This window comes from Elephantulus edwardii, unplaced genomic scaffold, assembly GCF_000299155.1.
Source record: "Elephantulus edwardii isolate Elephantulus edwardi_28Jun2011 unplaced genomic scaffold, EleEdw1.0 scaffold00031, whole genome shotgun sequence".
Classification (NCBI taxonomy): Eukaryota; Metazoa; Chordata; class Mammalia; order Macroscelidea; family Macroscelididae; genus Elephantulus; species Elephantulus edwardii.
The window spans coordinates 7,052,270-7,070,460 of record NW_006399781.1 but is presented as its reverse complement, the minus strand read 5'-3'; the positions used below and the strand labels follow the sequence as shown (position 1 = coordinate 7,070,460).

The following is an 18,191-nucleotide window of genomic DNA, read 5'->3' as shown; positions in this document are numbered from 1 at the left end:
AATGAAGGAATAAAAACCCAAAATCCTTGTAAATGTTCATTAAAACTAATAAAATAAAAAATATTTTAATGAGAATTTTATTGTGATTTGGGTAAAAGGTTCTAGAGGATAGTTGTCCATACAACAATTTATACGTGCTTTGTTTCACATTAGTTGCACTCCCCTCACTTTAACAGCATCCTTCCTTCCGTCTTGCCTGCCTTGAAGTGAGTTTTGGGGACTCAAGAAATTTGCCCCTTGATTTCATGTCCTCCTTAATTTCCAGGATCATCTTGATGTATGTATGCTGCTTTGATGTGTGTGCGTGTGTGCGCACGCATGCGTGTGTGTATCTGTGGTGGATGTAGGGAAGAAATAGCCTTGCTGATGCAATTCAGTCATTTCTGTTTGTGTGCAGTTTAGGTTCCATGCACTGTAAGCTGTCAGTAAGACCAAACTGTCTGCTCTATTTTTGTCAGTCTGAAAATAAACTGGTCAAGCCTGATTGTTGCGTCCGAGTCTCCTGCAAACATGTCTATACACCACTTACCAAACTTGTCCATCTCAAACTTGAGATTGGTGCTCGTCACGACTTTGGGACTAACATTATGCCGAACCTACAATTTCTTTACAGTGCCAGCACTTGGCAGTTCTAGACCCTAACTAGTTCCACTAATTAGAATTGCTAGGTAACACCTAATGCAAAATGTAGTGGATGAAAACAAACTTTTATTACCTCACGCACAAGAGCTGAGGAGCAGTGGGGTTGAGTGGTTTGGGCACTTGGCATCTGGTGAGGTTGCAGTTAAGCTGCCGGCCAGGTCATGCCAAAACTCCAGGTGATGCTGGAGGATCCACCTTAAACCCTCTCAAAGGATCCCTGACAGGCTTCAGTTTGCTGATGGCTGTGGTAACCAGAGGCCTCAGTTTCTCACCAGAGGAGAAAGGAACCCAGAACGAGGCAGCTCTTCCTCTCCGCTAATAATACCAATATTCAAAAGCAAAACCAGCTATGGTCAAATTGACACTGGCTCCTGGCAATTTGTAGTTTTCGGAGTATGGCTGTATTCCACAGGGTTTCACTGCTGTGAGTGACCCTTCAGAAGCAGAGTGGCAGGCCTTTCTCCCCAAATAATACTACATGGCTTGTTATTGTTGTGTATTCTCAAGTAGGAACCAACTCCAGTAGGTTTTCAGAGGCAGTTTAATTAAATGGGAGGAGATTGTCCATCTTTCTCCCATGGAGAGGTGGTGGGTTTGAACCACTTGCCCTTAGGATGGCAGTGCAGCTCACCACTACTGCCAGCTTCTTGGTTAGTAGCCAAGGGTTTTAATCATTCGTCCCACCCAGGGACTCCAATAACAATATACCAAACCAAAATGATAATTCATTGCTAGCCAGTCGATTTTGATTCATAGAAATTGTATAGGACAGAGTAGAACTACCCCATAGGGTTTCCAAAGCTGACAACCTCTTCCTCCTGCAGAGTAGATGGTAGGTTTGAACTGCTAACCTTTGGATTAGCAGCCAAGTACTTATCACTGGCCCACTAGGACTCCTCATATCAATAACTCACAAACTCATTGTCATTAAGTTGGACTTTATTCATAGCTGACCCTCCACTGAATTTCCAAGTGGATAAATCTCATGGGAAGAGATTGCTCATTCTTCTCCAGCAGAATCATGGGTGGATTAGAATAGCGTGACTGTTAGGTTAGCAGCACAGCTCTCTGGGCTACATGACCAGAGCTCCCTTCATCTCAGAATAAACCAAAACCCCAAGCCCTCTGTCATCAAGGAGCTTGCAGTTCATGTGACCCTGGAAATTCTGTTTTCATCTCCCAGAAGTGGCTGGTGGATTTCAACCTCTGACCCCTTGGTTAGCAGTCTAACATGGATTGGGCTATCCTACCAGAGATCCTTAATATCAACATGCTGCTGTTGTGTGTCATTAAATCAGAACTGACTCCTAGCTCCCTCTCCAGCTGGTTTCAGAAGTAGATTGCCCATTTTTCTCCCTCAGAGTAGCATGTGGATTTGAACTGTGTGCCTTTGGGATTACGGCACAGCTTCTTAGCACTAGTCACCAGAGCTGCCTTAAATTACCTACTAAATGTGATTTAAGGGAGCTCTGGTAGGAGCATCTACTAAATCACCATTACTGCTCCTGTTGGTTGCCTCATTTGTGGAGGGCTGCTTATGTGCCAGGTACTCCGCTAACCTACCTCATGGGTGCTTGGTGACCCAAATGTCTGGAGGTGTTTCACAGAGGTTGTGTTTGCTTCTCTAAGACTACCTATCACAGTCATCAGTGGTTGGAGCCGGGACCAAAGCCTGGCTATATTTGACTTCCAAATTTCTGGTTTTTTTTTTTCACTTAGGTTAATATACATGTGGGGTGGATAACTCACTTGGTCAAGACTCCAAAAACTTCCATGTGTTTTTTTAGCCCACAGTCCAGGACTTCTTAGGGGAATGGGTGGTACTCATAAATGAAGTTCCTGGTACGAAGGCTTCATATCAGACAAGAGGGGATAAGCAGGAAATCCGTTTTATGATAAGGAGACCTGGAGTCCTTAAAACAACAAAAGGTAACATTTACTGAGTCACTGTTATGTACTAAGCCTTGTACAAACATCTGCAAACATATTATCTCATATAAGCCTCTCAATAAGCCTCTGAGGTTTTCACCACTAAGCTTCTCATTATACAGATGATGAAACTGAGGCTCAAGTCACATAGTTTTGCAATGGTAGAGTTGGAATGTAGGTCCTCTTCTATCTGGATCCATAGTCTGAACTCTTGCTCTGACTCCATACACTCTATTTATTTCCAGATCATTTCGGAGCGCACCAAGCCCAGGATGCACGAGTTCCAGTCTGAGGTGTTCATGATCATTGGTGGCTGCACGAAGGATGAACGCTTTGTGGCAGAAGTCACCTGCCTGGACCCCCTGAGGCGCAGCCGTCTGGAGGTGGCCAAGCTCCCGCTGACCGAGCATGAGCTGGAGAGTGAGAACAAGAAGTGGGTGGAGTTTGCATGTGTGACATTGAAAAACGAGGTCTACATATCAGGTAAGCAGGACTATGAGGTGAAAAAAATCATGCTTCCGACAGCATGGTGTGTTTTCCTGAGCGGGGCAATTCTTCTAAAGGAAGTACAATGATATGGCAATGATAAAACTCGTACTGGGTCAGGATAGGGAAGCCAATAGTCTTACCTTGGCAGTGCCCAGAACATAGGGAGCACGCTGTAATAATCAGTAAGCTGGGCTTGAATCCACAAAGTGCTCTGCCAGAAAAGGATGAACAATCCCGTCCTGTGTGATTTACTGCCTCTGAAAACCCACTAGAAGGGCCAGCTATGGGTCGGTTCTGTCTCAATGGTACATAATAACAGCAAACTGTGGTAGCTTTTTTTGTTAGGATCTGAGGAAGCAGATATGCAAGTTCCATCCTTCATGGAAAAGAAGAAGGAAAATATCATTAGCGTTTATTCCATCTCCTCTATAGGCTTTAAGCAAGGCCCTGGGAACACAGCAATGAAGAAGACTACCTTCTATTCTTCCCCCCAAATATGTCCCACACCCACTTAATTTCTTAAATCATATTTTAGTGTTTTCCAATAGCTCCCAGTACTTTTTCATTGTTGTTGTTATGTGCTGTTGAGTCACCTGTGACTCATAGCGACCCTATGTACAATAGCCCTAAACCCTGCTCTATCCTGTGCCAATCACACTGTTTCTGACACACTCACCCCAATTACCGCAGTCACTGGATCAATCCACCTCATTGAGGATCTTCCCCTCCTGCGCTGTCCCTCCACCTTCCCAAGCATGATGTCCCTCTCCAAGGACTGGTCCCTCCTTGCAATGTGTCCAAAGTAGGCCAGACAAAGCTTCAGAATTCTTGCCTCCAAGGAGTAGCCTGGTTTAACCCTCTCCATGATGAACCTGTTCATTTTCTTAGCACTCCATGGTATATTCAATCCTCTTCTCCAGCACCACCACTCAGCTTTAACACTGTTTGCTTAATTATTTACCATATGTGATGCCTCATTTTTCCATTTGACCATCAGTTCCATGAAAGTCCACCAGACATCTCATGCCACACAGCAAACATACCATAAACATTTTTTGCCTGTTGTAGTCTCTCTCGTCCATACTGTTCAGTAAATTAATTTGTACTTAAATAACATTTAATCATTTGCTCTTCACATCAACTCCCTATGTATTTAAAAAACCAAACCAAACCAAAACAACTAAAAAAATGCAGCGCTGTGTAATGATCCAAGGTGACCCTGCACTGAGGCTGTAAGTCTTTCCGTCTTTCTCTCACTGTGTGGCAAGTGGGCTCAAATGGGCTCTTTCCATCAGCAACTCAATGCTTCACAAACTACTCGATTCTGTAAAAAGTTGATGTTTTAAATCTCAAGGTCATAGATGGAGAGAGGAAAACAAGGCTTGGGGAAGTCACAGAACTCACCTAAGATGACACCCTTCAGTGGGTGTTAGGCGGGATTCCATCTGTAAGCCCAGGTCCTATGCTCCCCATTACATCAAGAGTCACCTGGGTCTTTGTGGGCCTTTAAGAAAGGAAGTAAACATCCCTTTCTCTCATTGGAAGTTCAGTTCTTATTTGGCCTTATGAACTCAATTGATTAGGTTATAATTTTCTATTATCTTATCAAATTGTTTTTTAATTGTGGAAAATCAAAATTTAAAATATTTGAATATAAAGTAAAATGTTGTTATGCACCACTGCGTTGAAACCAACTCATGGAGGACCCTCTAAAGGTTTTCGGAGGCTCTTCGTCACATGGGAGGATATTATCCATCTCTCTCCCAAGAGATGGTTTCAAACCACCTGCCTTTGGGTTGTCAGAGCAACTCCTTGGCACTAAATCATCAGAGCTCCCTTAAGGTAAAATAGGACAGTTTAATTGTGCCACTACAATTCCACATGCTTTGTCTTATAAAAGTGACACAGACTCAAAACTCACCACCTTCAGATTGATTCTTACTCATAGCTGACCCTCTATTGCTTTTCCGAGGCTGTAAATCTCATGGGAGGAGATTATCCATCATCCTTCAGTGGAGCCACTGGTGGATTTGAACTTCCAGAGATGCATGGCCTTTAGGTTAGCAGCACAACTTGCTGTGGGCTTACATATTTTTCAGGTCAAGAAGTGCTAGCTTCTGGAGCAACTCTTAAATCCCAGTGCCATAGGATGGCACAGTAAGAAAGAAGTAGGGGATTGATGAGTGGATGAATCTGCTCCACTCAGTCATTCAGGCACTCAGAATCTTTCCATCATGCAATACATCCACATGTGGCCTTCATGGCTGATGTGTTTAGGAGGACAGAGTGAGGAGGTGGCAAAGGCACATCTGCTTGTAACATTTCAGCCTGGAGGTAATGCCTCATCATACTGGCGGGTTGGGGAAGGAAGCAAGTCTGGGCACCTACGGGGAAGACAAGTTTGGGAATTATAGTCTTTATAACATAGACCATACATTTAATTCTACAAATTGCCCTTCTTTCTTTTACATTTGTTTCCTTTTTAGAATAACATAAGTAGTAAGTGAAAATATGCTTATTATAAGTAATTCAGTAACCAAAACTTGTATGCTGATATGATTACATGTTGTTAGGAAAAATCTATCATATATATATATATATTCAGTACATGTACAGCACGAAGTGGAATTTAAACAATCACACAAGAAGAGCTCAGTGTGGTTAGCCACCCTTATCACTGCTAATACTCTTTTCACCAGCTGTAAGGCAGTCTATTAAATGGGCGTTTTATTTTATTTATTTTTTTTTTAAATCTTCCCAGTTGCTTTCAGCTTTCGTTTTCTTTACTGAAAAAAGTGCTGCAACGGGATTCTTACCTTTCTATATTTATGTTAGTAGTTGGGTATTTTCTTGAAAGTGGAATTTTGCCAGGTCAATAAGCTAAGTGCATTTAGAATTTTGGTATATAGTGCTAATTTTTTCTCAAAAAAGGTTTGTTAATGATTTACAGTTCAATTGTGATAAATAATAGTATTCATTTTTCTACATGCCTACTAAACTATTGTATAGTTTACATTTTTAAACTCTTCCTCTATTTTGTTGTTGTTGAGTAACAAAACTGACACCAAATCAACAGTTTCTACTGTACAACTCAGTGACATTATCAGCTATTTACATTTTATAATAGACAATTTGAATTGTGGTGCTGGAACAGAGTCTTGAACATACCATGGACCACATGAAAACAAATAGGTCTGTCTTAGAGAATGTGAAACCAAGATTCTCCTCGAGGCTAGGATTTTGATGCTCTGTCTTACATACTTTGGGCACGTGGCCAGAAGGGACTGGTCCTTGGAGAAGGACATCACACTCTAAAGGGTGGAGGGACAGCACAGGAGCGGAAGACCCCAATGAGATGGATTGATACGGTAACTAGGGCAGTGGGGGTTGGTGTGTTGGAGTCAGTGAGACTGGCTCAGGACAGGACAGGCTTCAGAGCTGTTGTACATAGGGTCAAAATAAAAAAATTAAATCAAGTAGCTAATGGTTCTCTGTGTTGATATGGGAAAATACTTAATTAAAATCACCACAAAAGTCAGTTCTCCTTCGTGTGTGCGGGCCTTCGCCAACCTCATCCTGTGTCTGCATGAGCATGTTCCTGTCCTGTTTGTGACCCCTATGCCCAGAGGTGCTGGGTGCTGTTCTCAGGCTGTCAGGGCCGTGGGAACAGCTTTGTGGCTCGGAGATGCCAAAACTTGAGTCCCTCAGGAGGGCTGGTGGCCTCATCTTGACCACCCCTTGTGCTTGCCCATTGTACTATAGAGTCACCCTTGGACAAAGCCTTCCCTGGCCCATCTGGCTTAGCCAGAGCCAGGTATCTGGCTGCCAGTATTTATTGCCTCCATTTGTGTCATCTGCTGGGCCCACCCCAGCCTGCCCTCCGCCACCTCCATTGGCTCTCAGTGCCACCACCCTTGGGCAGGCCCCTCCCTGAGACCCAGCCAGGATAGATAGACTGGGACCAAGGACAGAGTGGGCAGCCATCTCTGGTGCTCCCCACGATGTCCCTCGGCCCTCTGTCCAGTCGTGGTGTTGTGTCTGCTGGGAACTAGGCCTCTAAGACCACAGAGGGTCCCTCCCTGCTTCCCTCTCCGACTGTGAATAAACTCCCCCAAAGGAAAAAAAAAGAAAAAGTCAGTTCTCTTTTGTCTTGGTCTCTTTCCCTCCATGGTGAATTATACTTGGGGTTGTGTTTTTTTTTTTTGTTTGTTTGTTTGTTTATTAAGAGAGTTATCTTGAGGGAAATATCTACCAGTTCACTTGCAGATTACTTGTTTATGAGCATCTCATACTTGTTTAATGGAAAAATACTTTCCATTAAAAATAGGTCAAGCTTCACTTATAATTTTTATAGACCATAGATGAATTTTCCAATTGTTTGGTCATTTTCCTATTTTTAAAATATAACTAAGCAAACATGGAAATTAATATTACCTCCTAGTTTGCCCACTGATTCACAGCCCTTAAAGGGTCCCCCTTACCACTCAGCCTTACTTTCTATTCTTCCTTGAGACATACGCTAAGTTCAGGCTTTTGTGGCCTCCACTTACCAAGGAAGACCTGAGAGAGCTCTGGCGGCCTACTGGGAAGAATCTGTGCTGCAATCCCCAAACCACATGGTTCAAATTCAACAACTGCACTGTGGGAGAAGGATCAGCAGTCTCTTCCCATGGGATTTACTGCCTCTGGAAAAGTCACGGAAGTGTCAGCGATGGCATGGTTCTGACTCAACAACACACAACAACAACAACAGCAACAACAAGCAAACAATGAACTTAATCTTACCTCCTGATTTTCCTGCTGATCCAGGTCTTACTACCCCTGTCCTCCAAAGGCTCCCTTTACCACTTACTTTCTACTCTTCCTTGGGACAAATACTAAGTACAGGTTCTCATGCACCCCACTCACCAAGACTGACCTGAGTCTCACCTCCCTGAAGCCTTTGGCCCTAGCTCATTCTTTTATTACTGGTATTATTATTTTATTTTATACTGGTTTGTTTAAAAGTTTGTATACATTGTTTTTCACACCAGATCTTTCCCATTTGCTTCACTCACCTCTCTCCATCCACCAAATTGTGCGACCCTATGATTAGCCATCCCTGCCCTCTGCCATCCTCACCCTTCTCCTCCACCTTTCTCCCTTTGGATCCTCATACATGTTCTACAATAATAGACAATATCTGTTCTTATGGGACTGAGTTAGTTCACTTAGCATAATGGCCCTCGCTTACTCTTATCCACCTCTCACCGCACATAACTCACCCTTCTCCACACTCTGGTACATAATTTTCCTCTGCCTTGCACTGCTCCCCCTGGTCCACCTGGGTTTGCTTTGGTGGATCTGTGAGGAATTGCTGCCTCAGCGGTAGAATTGTCACTTTCCTGAGGGAGGCCCAGGTTTGACTCCCAGCCCAGAGCATCTCAAGTACAGACACCATTTACCTGTCATTGGAGGTTTGTATGCTGTTATGGTGCCAAACAAGTTTTGGTAGAGCTTTCTTCTTCTTTTTTTTTTTTTAACATGCATATTTTTATAGCATATTCTTTCCATTTAATTTTCCCCCATTCATTCATTGTTGCACATTTTCCTCCCTCCCCACCTCTCCTCCCCAGTTCATTTTTCTCTTTGAAAAGAAAAAAAGGTCTCTCATTGTTACACAATCCCCCAAGTCCACAGTCCATTTTACTATGCATTTCTTTTTCTGTAATCTTGTCATGAAAATAATAACTAATCCTATATTCCTTTTAAACAGATCTCTCCTTCATCTGTTTCAACGCAGTATACATTATTTATCCCCTCTTTTCTTAGGTTCCCCTCAACTCCGATGTCAGTCTCCTTTTACAACAGTGACACTATGCAGTATTTGTCCTTTTGTGACTGAGATAGTTCACTCAGCATAATGTCCTCCAGGGTCATCCATTTAGCATAATGTTTCATGAGTTCTTTGTTTTTCATTGGTAGAACTTTCAAGCCAAGATAGACTAGGAAGAAGGCCTGATGATATGCTTGGAAAATCAGCCAATAAAAATACAATGAATCACAATGGCCCAGTTGATCACAGATTCAGCAACTGACCTGGCAGAATTTCAACCCAGGGTCTTCATAAATTCCAGTCCAGTCTGTGGCATCTGTCTAGGGACTAAGCATTCAAGGACTTGGAAGAAATTATAAGAAAAGCTATATTTCTGTCAAATCTAAGGGTTGTTTCTCCAATTCTTTCTATCTCTTGTACAGGTGGCAAAGAAACACAGCACGAAGTTTGGAAATATAATTCTTCCATCAACAAATGGATTCAAATTGAGTATTTAAACATAGGCCGCTGGCGGCATAAGATGGTGGTGTTGGGTGGCAAGGTCTACGTGCTTGGAGGTTTTGACGGCCTACAGCGGCTCAACAACGTGGAGACCTATGACCCCTTCCACAACTGCTGGTCAGAGGTAGAGACAATGTCCATGAGAAGCTGTGATTCTGATCCAATGCTTAAAAATGGGTATTTTCTTACAGAGGAGGCTGTCTTCTGGTGTCTCTGCTCCCTCTGAGAACTTGTGATGATGCACCTCTTCGTAGGCATCACAGCCGCAGCACCAATGATGAGGTTGAAGAAATGGCTTTCTTCTGTGCAGACACATGTCCTGTCCTGGCCAGACCTCTGAGGAGGCTCACGTGGCCGCCTAGCTCTCAGGGTTTCCATTTCACAGGCCAGAGTCTCTGTGTTCTCAGATGCCTCTGTTCTTTACTGACCACACAAGGATCCTTTCATTGCAGTGTTTATTAAACTCAAATCATTTGATAATGCTTAGAAGTCAGCCCTTCTTAACGGATCCTTTAATAATGAACCATGTATATACTTGCATGTAAGATTTAAACCACATCACCACAGATACACATCATATTCAGGAAAAAGTAAAGCAACTTCATCTCCTGTGCTTGCAGCTCATTTCCAATTTCAAGTTCCTTTCCTTTTATTAGAGAGCTCTAGTGGCTTAGAGGTACAGAATTATATTTCCAACCCAAAGGAACAATGTTCAAACCCACCAGCTGCTCAGCAGGAGATGGATGGGCCACCTCCTCCCACGTGATTTACTGCCTCTGAAGACCCACTGGAGGGTCAGCTTCCAGTCAGTTCTGACTCTACAATACGTAACAACACTCTTCTTATCAAGTCATGTGTCAGTGCAAAGAGTGTAAACCATGACCAATCCAGACAAAAGCAAAATTTCCCAGGTTACCATGGCATCCACTTGGTATCTAAAAACCTGTAAAGTGGTATATACACCTACTTATTTATCAGCATGGGAGGGTTCCAAAGATCAGGTCATTATGGGAAAATCAGTGTTATATGAACATGAAGGATAGCATATCAGATCACAAAGGGGAGGATGACTACATCATTGCATAACTACCAAATTAATAATACATCATTAAATAAATACCAGATCTAATTCTATAACTTCCAGATCTCTTCATTGCATAACTGAGAATCATGGTCCAGCCAAGCTGACATCTAACCCTATTACCCAGAACCGGCATTACTCTCACTTCACACTGTGATGTCCATTACTGCCAGGCATATGGCATCAATGTGCAAGACAGATGGATGGACTTTAAATAATTTTCCTTAATGTGAAATGTCAGATAATGAGGGAGTCGGTAGGTGAGGAATAGGTGTGTATGTATCGTTAGTCGCTGATAATTACCATTCATGGTAACTCCACATGTGTCAGAGGAAAACTATGTCTCAAAGAGGTTTTAGAAAAAGCGGTTGTCAGAGAAGCTGCCTCTCAAAATTCAAAGAACTTATTGCTGTCAAGTTGGAACTCACTCATAGGTTTTGATTTTGTTATGTCCCATCGAGTCAGAACTAGTCCATAGCTGTCCCTCCAGAGGGTTTTCAGAGACAATAATTAGCATAAGAGGAGATTATCCATTTTTCTCTTATAACAGCTGTTGGATTCAAACTAAGCATCTTTGGGTTGGCAGTGCAGCTCCTTACCACTAGGCCACCTAGAGGCTGTAAATCACATGGGAGAGACTGCCCATCTTTCTCCCTCAGAACTACTGGTTGGTTGGCAAGGAAACTTCCCACCCACTAGGCCACCAGAGCTCCCCAAGACACCTGTAGCTGGCCTCGAACAACCCATCTTTCAATTAGTAGTCAAGTGTTAGCATTTGCAACACCCATATCCCTTCATCTTTATGAGGGATCTTCTCAAATCGTCAAGTCCCATTATAGAGTTAATGACCCAGGAGAGTTACGAAATGGGCAAGAGGCTCTTGAAAGAACTCTTCAAAAAAAAAAAAAAGAAAAGAAAGAACTCTTCAGTGCCCTGGAATTTGTGGAGTAGAAGTACCGCCTCCATCCATTGCAAAGTCTGCACACATTGTTCCAAAGTGAGAGTCTGTTTGTCTAACACTCACTTTTCTTCTTGGATGTGTGTACCAGTGAAAATGCCTGGCACCTACTGGTGCTCGGTAAACATTTTTTTAAAAAAAAACCTTAATTTATTTTAGGGTTTTGGAAAGTTTTTTTTTTTCCAGCATTGACTGACCTTATCTGAACACACACTTGTTCCTGCTGTATTTTCCAATCTTGGGACAAACAGGCTGGAAACATGCCAACACAGCCTGCTCTAGCCGGACTAAATTCTGCAAGGAGGGTAGGGGAATGTGTGGCTTGGTTCTCTCTATGGCTCAAGAACGTCAAATCCATGGGGCCTTGTAGCTTTAGGCAAAGACTATTGATGTCCCTGGACTTCTTGTCTATATTGTGTCTCTTTAGCAATTTTGACCAACATGACTGACAGCTTCTTTTTGTGTCCCTTATCTCTGCAGGCTGCACCCCTTCTTGTCCATGTCAGCTCCTTCGCTGCCACCAGCCATAAGAAGAAACTTTATGTGATTGGGGGTGGGCCTAATGGGAAACTGGCCACAGATAAGACTCAGTGCTATGACCCAGCAACCAATAAGTGGAATTTAAAGTCGCCCATGCCAGTGGAGGCGAAGTGCATAAATGCAGTGAGCTTTCGGGACCGCATTTATGTTGTTGGTGAGTGAGTGAACGGTTTCTTCTTCATGCACTTGAACCCCAGGCTGCCAGGGGGCTAGGCATTAGACAACTTCCCTCTCGGGAACCCACACAATTCCCACAATCATATGACACTTATCTCCAATTTGGGGCTCAGAGGAGCCAGAAGTTGTTGCAGGAACAGAGTTGTGTTGTAAACATCAGCAAAAGTACAGAAACTGAAATGTGCTGAGTACACTGCAAACAAAGTTGCTGTTGGGTTGATGCTGACTCACTGAGGCCCAGTGTGTCAGAGTACAAGCGAACCCCAGAGGGCTTGCAGTGGTTGATTTGTTTCAAGTTGATTGCCAGGCCTTTCTTCTGAGTTGGACTTGAACCTCTAGTCTTTGGGTTAGTAGCCAAGCAACTATTTATGCAACTAACATGCCAACAAATACCAGCTAAATGGTAGCTATCATCTCTTATTTTGTGTTTTGTTTGTCGTAAGGAAGCTCTGGTGGCCTGATCTGTAGGGAATTGTGCAGCTAACTCAAGGGCTGTACTTTTATGCCCATTCAAACCCACCAGTCTCTCCTTGGAAGAGGGGTAGGCAATCTCCTCTCATGTGATTTGCAGTCCCTGAAAAGATGCTGGAGGATCATTCATGAGTCTTGACTCTTATGCAATGAGGTGAGTTTTGTTGTAGCATTTAATGCTTTGTGAAAGTATACCTTTTTATATGATTATATTTATGAAGTTTGTGGCAATCTGTGGTAAGGGTCTCTGAAACATCACCTTAGCCTGGAGGAATGACTGGCCAGGCTAGACCACAGCTGGCTGCCAAGTGTTAAGGATGGGGGTTCTCAGTTCTGACAAGTCATTAGGATCACCTACAGAGCTTTAAGGAGTTCTCTAGTGATGGGAAGGAACTCTGGTGGTGTTGCAGGTTAAACATTGGGCTACTAACCAAAAGCTCAGGGGTGTGGACCTTTCTGTTGCTCCTCAAATACAGTAAGGCGATCTCCTCCTATAAAGATTTACAACCTCAAAAATTCTATGGGGCAGTTTTCCTCTGTCCCATAGTTTAATTATCAGTTGAGATAAACTCAACAGCTGTGGGTTGCTTTTTTTGGGTCAGTGGTTCAAATGAAAGGGTTAGTAGTTCAAAGACACCTAGGAATGCTTTGGAAGGAGGTCTGAAAATCTATTTCCCAAAGGTCGCAGTCATAAATAGCCAGTGGAGGGAAGTTCCACGCGGAAACTCATGGGGTTTCTTTAAGTCAGAATTGATGTGTAGGGAACTGGTTTAGAGCTTTTTAAGAGAGGAGAACACTAGGCAATAGTACAACTGTATTTTTTTTAAAAAGCTCCAGTTGACTTTAATGTGCAGCCAAGATTAAGGACTATGGATAAAGGAGATGCCAGAAAATAACTAAACCCACTGCATGTGCACTAATCAGAGAACACTTCCTGGAGGCAAAACACTGAAAAACATAATGAAAAACCACATTTCTCCCTTACCTTTGGGTCATGTGAATTAGTTATGGTCTGCCTCATGACTGCTTCTAAAGTCTAATCCCACCATGGGTAATTCGGCTTCCTGTCTTGGGTCATTCTCAGCGTATAAAGAGACACCATCTCCTCTAAGCCAGTCCCCGGATGGCTTCTGTGTGCCAAGTGCCCTTTTCCATATGTTTTGTAGAAGTCTTATAACTGGCACAGCGGTACTCAGGGTAAAAGTAAACGACTGTCAGAACTGGGCCCGTGAACTGAGTTCTGTATCAGGTAGTACGTCCTCACGGACATGTCTTGGTGGTATATGTTTTGGGCCATTTTGCCATTTTGGCAGCTATGTTAAACCAGGTGTCCCGATTAGCACCTGGCTGTAGATTGTAAAGGGCCTGGTGAAGGGTCTCAGAGACTGGTGGCGTCGTCTGGAGAAAGCTATGGAGCTAACTCAAAGGTAGCACTTTAGTCTGGATTTTCCAACCCAGCCTACTCCTCTGGAGAAAGACAGACACTCTCTTCCCTGGTGATTTACAGCCTCTGGCTCCTTCTGGAGGATCAGTTTGAGTCAGTTCCAACCCAATGACTTCAGTCTTTTGAGGTGAACTCTCTCAGCCTTTCTACCCTCACTCATCTGCTCTAGATTTCTAGTGAGCCATCAAAGCTACTGTTTATCTTCCAGTAGTGGAAGGCCAGACTCTACCTGAGCTATTGTTTTTAACGTATCTCCGAGTTGAAACTGATTCATAGCTGACCCTCCAGGATGTTTATAGAGGCCGTACATTGTCCATCTTTCCTCCTTCAGCTGTGGTTGGATTCAAACCACATGCCTTTAGGGTGGCAGCACAACTCCTTACCACTAAGCCACCAGAAGACAGCCAGCATGCAGTTAGGCTCACCATGTTTCTGTTCCTTTGCAGGGGGTGCCATGAGAGCTCTGTACGCCTACAGCCCCCTGGAGGACAGCTGGTGCCTGGTGACCCAGCTCAGCCACGAGCGGGCCAGCTGCGGCATCTCACCCTGCAACAACCGGCTCTACATCACCGGGGGCCGTGACGAGAAGAACGAGGTCATCGCCACCGTGCTGTGTTGGGACCCCGAGGCCCAGAAACTGACGGAGGAGTGCGTCCTGCCCCGGGGGGTGTCCCACCATGGCAGCGTCACCATCAGGAAGTCCTACACCCACATCCGCAGAATCGTGCCCGGAGCCCTGTCTGTCTGAGGGGTGAGGAGGGCAGAGGACCCCCACCCCCTCTGCTCTCAGTCACTTCCAGGCCCATTGCAGGCAGCTGGCTTGGCTTGCATTTTGAGGGTTTTAATGCTTGGAGAGGGACGTCACGCTTGGGAGGGCACACGAGAGGAAGACCCTCGATGAGAAGGATTGACTCAGTGACTGGGGTAATGAGGGTAGGTGTGTCAGAGACAGTAAGATTGGCACAGGATAAAGCAGGGTTTAGGGATGTTGTTCATACAGTAGCTATGAAGTCACAGGCAACTCTACGGCACATAACAACAACCACCAGGGGCTCACCTCAGTTTACCAGGGAAGTCACGGCCTTAGAGATACTTGACACCAGCCAGGAATATTTGGCTAGTCTTCCTCACGGAGAGAAGCAGGAACTAAAACCAAAACAGAATAAATAAAAAACCCCTCAAACTCATTTCTATCCAGTCGGAACAGACTGAGACACTTCAGTGGGTTTCTGAGGCTATAAATGGTACAGGAGGATATTGCCAGGGAAGGTGCTGTGGATTTTAATCCCTGGAGAGCCCCGGCCTTTGGGCTAACAGTACAACTCTATGGACATGCCACTAGAGCTCGCTAAGAGAAAGAACAGAGTGATATTTAGCATCCAGGACACAGTGACTGTCCAGTGACTCTGCACCAGATTTTAATCCAGGCGCTTTGGTTATACCAGTTGACTTACTCAGCTGGATGTCCTGGTCACGAGGTATTATTACTGCACCTGTTTTACAAACGAGGGATCTGATTTTCAGAAAAGCAAAATGACTTGTCCCAGGTCATTTTGACAACAGGTAGCTAAACCAAGAACTTCAAATCAGATATTTTCATTTCAAAGTCAATGCCCTGTACACAACTGTTGCCCATCTCAGTGCAGAAAATAATCAGTTTCACTTTTTATTTTAGCAAATTTACTGAAGGTTCCACTCTTTGGGGCGGGGTTGGGGAAAGTTGTTCTTGTTCTCTTTTCTTCTTTTTCTCGTCTCTTGGTATTTCAGCCGTCTGAAATGTTGGAGCCTTAGGCTCCTTGTCAAAGAGAGTCTCAGAGGTTCTTCGTCCATTTGAAGGACTGCTGCATCTAGAAAGGCCAGCTTGCTTTGAGAGAAATAAAAGACATGTGTCCTATTCTCTCCCATCAAAAGTCTCTATTTGTAATGATCAGAGGATACCTCACTTTATATCAGGCCTGTCACCGCTTGTTAGAATTTTATCTTCTGCAATAGTCCTCTCAGCGTCCAAAAACTGCATGCAACGTAGGAAAAAGATTTCCATAGACTCAAATTACCATTTTTAGAATGTAACCATCTCAATAGTGCTGGCCATTGTAGGAATGACAGGCTCTTCTGGATGGTATATTTTCTATGTTTTAGGTACTGAATTGGGCTCATGCCTCTGAGAAATTGCCCCTTAACCCACTGTAAGGCCCTTATAGGTCCTCATATTTGGTGTTTGGTCAGTTTTGAGTCAAAGAACAAAGTTTGTCCTTCACTCTAAGATACAGAGCTTTCATATGAGCTCACTGGAAATTCATTCTAATCCCCAGCAGGTTAGGAGATCCTGTTTCATGTGCTGTATTTAAAAAGCAACAATAGTAACAACATAGAAACTGCATTACCCAATGTGCTATATTTTCATCATATGATTTCAACTCTCTTTATAGAGTTCTACTTCATGTCAGATGTGATATATTGTGTTTGCCTTCTCAGCCAGCGTGAAGTCAGAGGTATTGGAGTTGATAGTGAATTTAATTTTCACAGAAAAAAAATGTCTGATTTGAAGAAGCTAGTATTCAAAGCAGATGAAGGAGAAAAATCCCAAAATCCTGGAAAACCACAAGTGAAACTTTTGCATATGTATAGATTATTGAGGGTAAGTCTAAATGCATGTCACCATGTGAAAGGCCCCCGCATGTGCCTTCCTGTCAAGGATAACTATTCAGGTCACTGGTATGAAAGAAAGATGGGAGATACAAACAAGTGTGTGGACATTCAGAACATGCTATCACTTACTTCTACTCACATGGGCTATTTATTGATTAATTAGGCTATTACCCTAATCACAGCATTCAGCTGAAATAATTTAATCCAACCCGATGCAGCAACTATGCATGGAGTTCTTTAAAGTTTGTCAGTACTTGGGGACACCAACAATTAAGACCTGGAGACTTAATAAATAAGTAAATAGGTGACTAATGAATATTCCAGATTTTCTCTTCTCCACGTTTTCTGAAGACGAGATGTAGATAAAGTTGTGAAGCTGTGTCCAGTCTTTACTGTCTTTCAGAGTGGCTCCTTGGGACACTAGCATCAGCAATGTGACCCCTGCTTATATATTTGTTTCTTTTTTAAAGCCCACTTTTAGGAACCACTTGAGTAAAATGAAAAATCAGTTTGATTCCAAAAACTTTTGGTATCCAGAGTTTCCTCTTCAAACAGATAACTTTTCTTATTATGGAGCTGATAATGGTCCTTTGATAAGAACAGTAAGTGAGTTTTTAAACCCTGTACTATAGAGAAAGCATTTCGAATCTGTGCCATAAATCTGATTGTAAATGCAGCACCCACATTTCAGTGTAGTTCATAGCACTTAAGTGCAAAAAAGTAAAGCTTTTGTATCACCAAACAAGCAGGTGAGTTCTCTGTAATTGAATGGGATTCTGAGAAATAAAGAATAAGGAGTGAACTCGCTCAGGATCCAGGTCGAAGTTAGAGCAGGGCCAGAAGCCAGGCCCTTTTGCTTTGGGGCCTCTGAGTTGCTAAACTCACTCGAATACTCGTTGATATTCTCATCTTAGCTTTGATCTAATTTGGGTCTCCAATATCTTCAAAACACACACACACACACACACACACACACACACACACACACACACACACACAGCCCTTGAACTCAAAACTTAACTATGCTCTCAGGGAAATGCAGATACTATTTGCTTATAACTGTGAACACATACTTTACTATTTACAAAAGTCCTTCAGGTACTACTGTTTATTATTAACCTACCCCCCGTTGTATGTGTAAAAGAAAAACAAAAGTACTGTTAATAGAGTTTTTAAAGTGGATCAACATGATTGGAATTTTTTTACATAAGTCCTAATTTGGGTTTGCAAAAACCTTCTTTAAAAAAAAATTATATTGGTGTGCATACCAAGTTCATATACATTGTGTTTCACACTGTTCTTTCCATTTTTTCTTTATCTTGCTAGGGGTTGATTGAGAGTCATAATATGAAAAGTGGCCTTTCAAGTAACCCACAAATATCTCAAATATGGGTCCTACAAAACCCGTTTTGACAGGTCAGATTTTTATGTGTAGATGTATAAATAAATGGTCAACATTTGGTTAGCACTTCATTGTTACTTGGCTGTATGAGGA

At 43.1% G+C, this 18,191-nt stretch overlaps 1 protein-coding gene across 1 annotated transcript in view; it reads left to right on the top strand.

Annotated features, from left to right (window-relative positions):
* The window catches only part of KLHL6 (kelch-like family member 6), a 94,719-nt gene extending 79,834 nt beyond the window's left edge, over positions 1 to 14,885 (top strand). The window contains exons 4-7 of the mRNA XM_006884054.1: positions 2,817 to 3,054; positions 9,298 to 9,500; positions 11,896 to 12,109; positions 14,494 to 14,885. Of these exons, the coding sequence (XP_006884116.1) occupies positions 2,817 to 3,054; positions 9,298 to 9,500; positions 11,896 to 12,109; positions 14,494 to 14,795 (957 nt within the window). The 3' untranslated portion in view covers positions 14,796 to 14,885. The remainder of the gene's footprint in view (positions 1 to 2,816; positions 3,055 to 9,297; positions 9,501 to 11,895; positions 12,110 to 14,493) is intronic.
* Positions 14,886 to 18,191: the final 3,306 nt, after the last annotated feature.